General features: G+C 46.6%; 1 protein-coding gene across 1 annotated transcript in view; it reads right to left on the reverse strand.

The window, feature by feature from the left end:
- Nucleotides 1-1354, reverse strand: part of Hprt1 (hypoxanthine phosphoribosyltransferase 1) — a 47067-nt gene extending 45713 nt beyond the window's left edge. The window contains exons 1-3 of the mRNA XM_005401290.1: nt 1351-1354; nt 506-726; nt 16-198 (exon numbers count right to left, since the gene is read on the reverse strand). Of these exons, the coding sequence (XP_005401347.1) occupies nt 16-198; nt 506-726; nt 1351-1354 (408 nt within the window). The remainder of the gene's footprint in view (nt 1-15; nt 199-505; nt 727-1350) is intronic.
- Nucleotides 1355-1807: the final 453 nt, after the last annotated feature.

The following is a 1807-nucleotide window of genomic DNA, read 5'->3' on the forward strand; positions in this document are numbered from 1 at the left end:
AGGCCACGCCCTCACCGGCGCCGCGCTCTCCCGCGTGCTCCTGCCGCCCCCGCGGCCCGGCTGCGGAGGCGGCCTGGGGAGTTTTCTTCCGGAAGGAGGGAGGCTTCCAGTGCAGCCTCGGTCCCTGTGTACCTCCGCCTCCGTTCGGCGGGCTCTCAAATTACCAAACCCACCTGCACCTGCTTTTTTCCTGGGACCCTAAACTAGAAGCCGGTTCTTCAGGCTCCAGTCACCCTGTGACCCTGGGAGCCAGGCGTCCCCTTCTCAGGACCTTGCACCACACTGTGGTTGTGAGAGTTGAGACCTGGAGCTCTACAGGCAGCCGGATGCGGGTACAAATCCGAGAAGAGCACATGTAATAAATGGGAACTGTCGCTATTGCTGACCTTTATTTTTGCCTTCACAAATTCCGTGTGGGATTGGGCCAGAACTGCCGCTCCTTACTCTCAAACAGTTGTTTCTAGCGATACATTCCTCCTGTTCTCATCTGAGCGCCAGCACCCACCGCAGTGCCCCGCCCCCATGCAGCCCGCGGCTCCCCACTTTGTAAGGGTTCTGAGGGTTCTGTGGTAGAGATTCCGGCAACTAGCCACGTCCTTGCACTCCGCTGAACTTCAGTCACTCCCAGCTGGGCGCTAGGGTGCAAGTTTGTACTTCCAGCTGCTTGGGAGGCTGAGGCATAAGGATCGCTTGAGACCAGCAGTTTTGGGTCAGTCCGGGCAACAGCTCAAAAAATATAAAGAAAATGAGAATAATTTCTGCTGTGAAAGGTTAGTATGAGGGCTGTAAAGGATGATTTATGTAAAGCACCAGCAGTGGTACTTGCCACATAGTAGGTGCTCAGGAAACACTAGCTGTTATAATTTCAGTGTGTATGAATGTGTGAACATACTTACCTAATTTTTATACATTCTCTGTCATGGAGCGGCAAGAGGCTATAACGGGTTTTATTTTTGGTACTGGAAATCGAACTCAGGACCCTGCACTTGCCAGCAAGTGCTTGTGCTGCTGAGCTATATCCCCAGCAAGAGGCTATAATGGAGAACGTACACATGGGTTTTTTTTTTTTTTTTTTACACATGGGTTTTAAATGGAGAAAGATTTGAATTCAAATCTCGAGTTATCACTGTGACTTGAGGCAAGATCCTTGAATGCTATACTTCCCTTTTGTCACATGTCAAGTGAAGATATATCTCCATCACAGGGCATGGTGCAGGTGAGACGAAATGTATGCAAAATGTCTTGCAGAACACTTGGTTTGATACATGATAATACCAATGTCATGTGCTTCATATTTTTGCCTTCAACAGTTTTTCACTACTTATCTTTCTAGCCTGTAAGACTTCTTACCCATTTTCGTCTTAATGGACATTTGGGCAGCTTCCATGGAGGTTTGGGCTGAAATAAACATTTGAAACATATGTTTTGGTAGATACACGAATGTATTTCTATTTGGAATAGACGTTGAAGTTCATATTAGCAAATTTTCATATTACTTACGCTCTTAAACATTGTAGTTTATGTATTTATTTATTTTTATTTTTTTTTATTTATTTATTAATTTTTTTTTGGTTTTTCTCCGGTACCGGGAACCGAACTCACGACCTTTTGCTTGCCAGGCAGGCACTTTGCCGCTGAGTTAAATCCCCAGCCCCATAGTTTATGTATTTAGTTGCTGACACATACGGACTCAGCTACTCACATCTGTTTATAAATAAGGTACTCAACTATTCAGAAGTCCAGCTGGGTGGCACACGCCTGTAATCCCAGCACTCAAGAGGCTGAGGCAGGAGGATCATTGCGAGTT

This window comes from Chinchilla lanigera, unplaced genomic scaffold (assembly GCF_000276665.1).
Source record: "Chinchilla lanigera isolate Chin_1 unplaced genomic scaffold, ChiLan1.0 scaffold00072, whole genome shotgun sequence".
Classification (NCBI taxonomy): domain Eukaryota; kingdom Metazoa; phylum Chordata; class Mammalia; order Rodentia; family Chinchillidae; genus Chinchilla; species Chinchilla lanigera.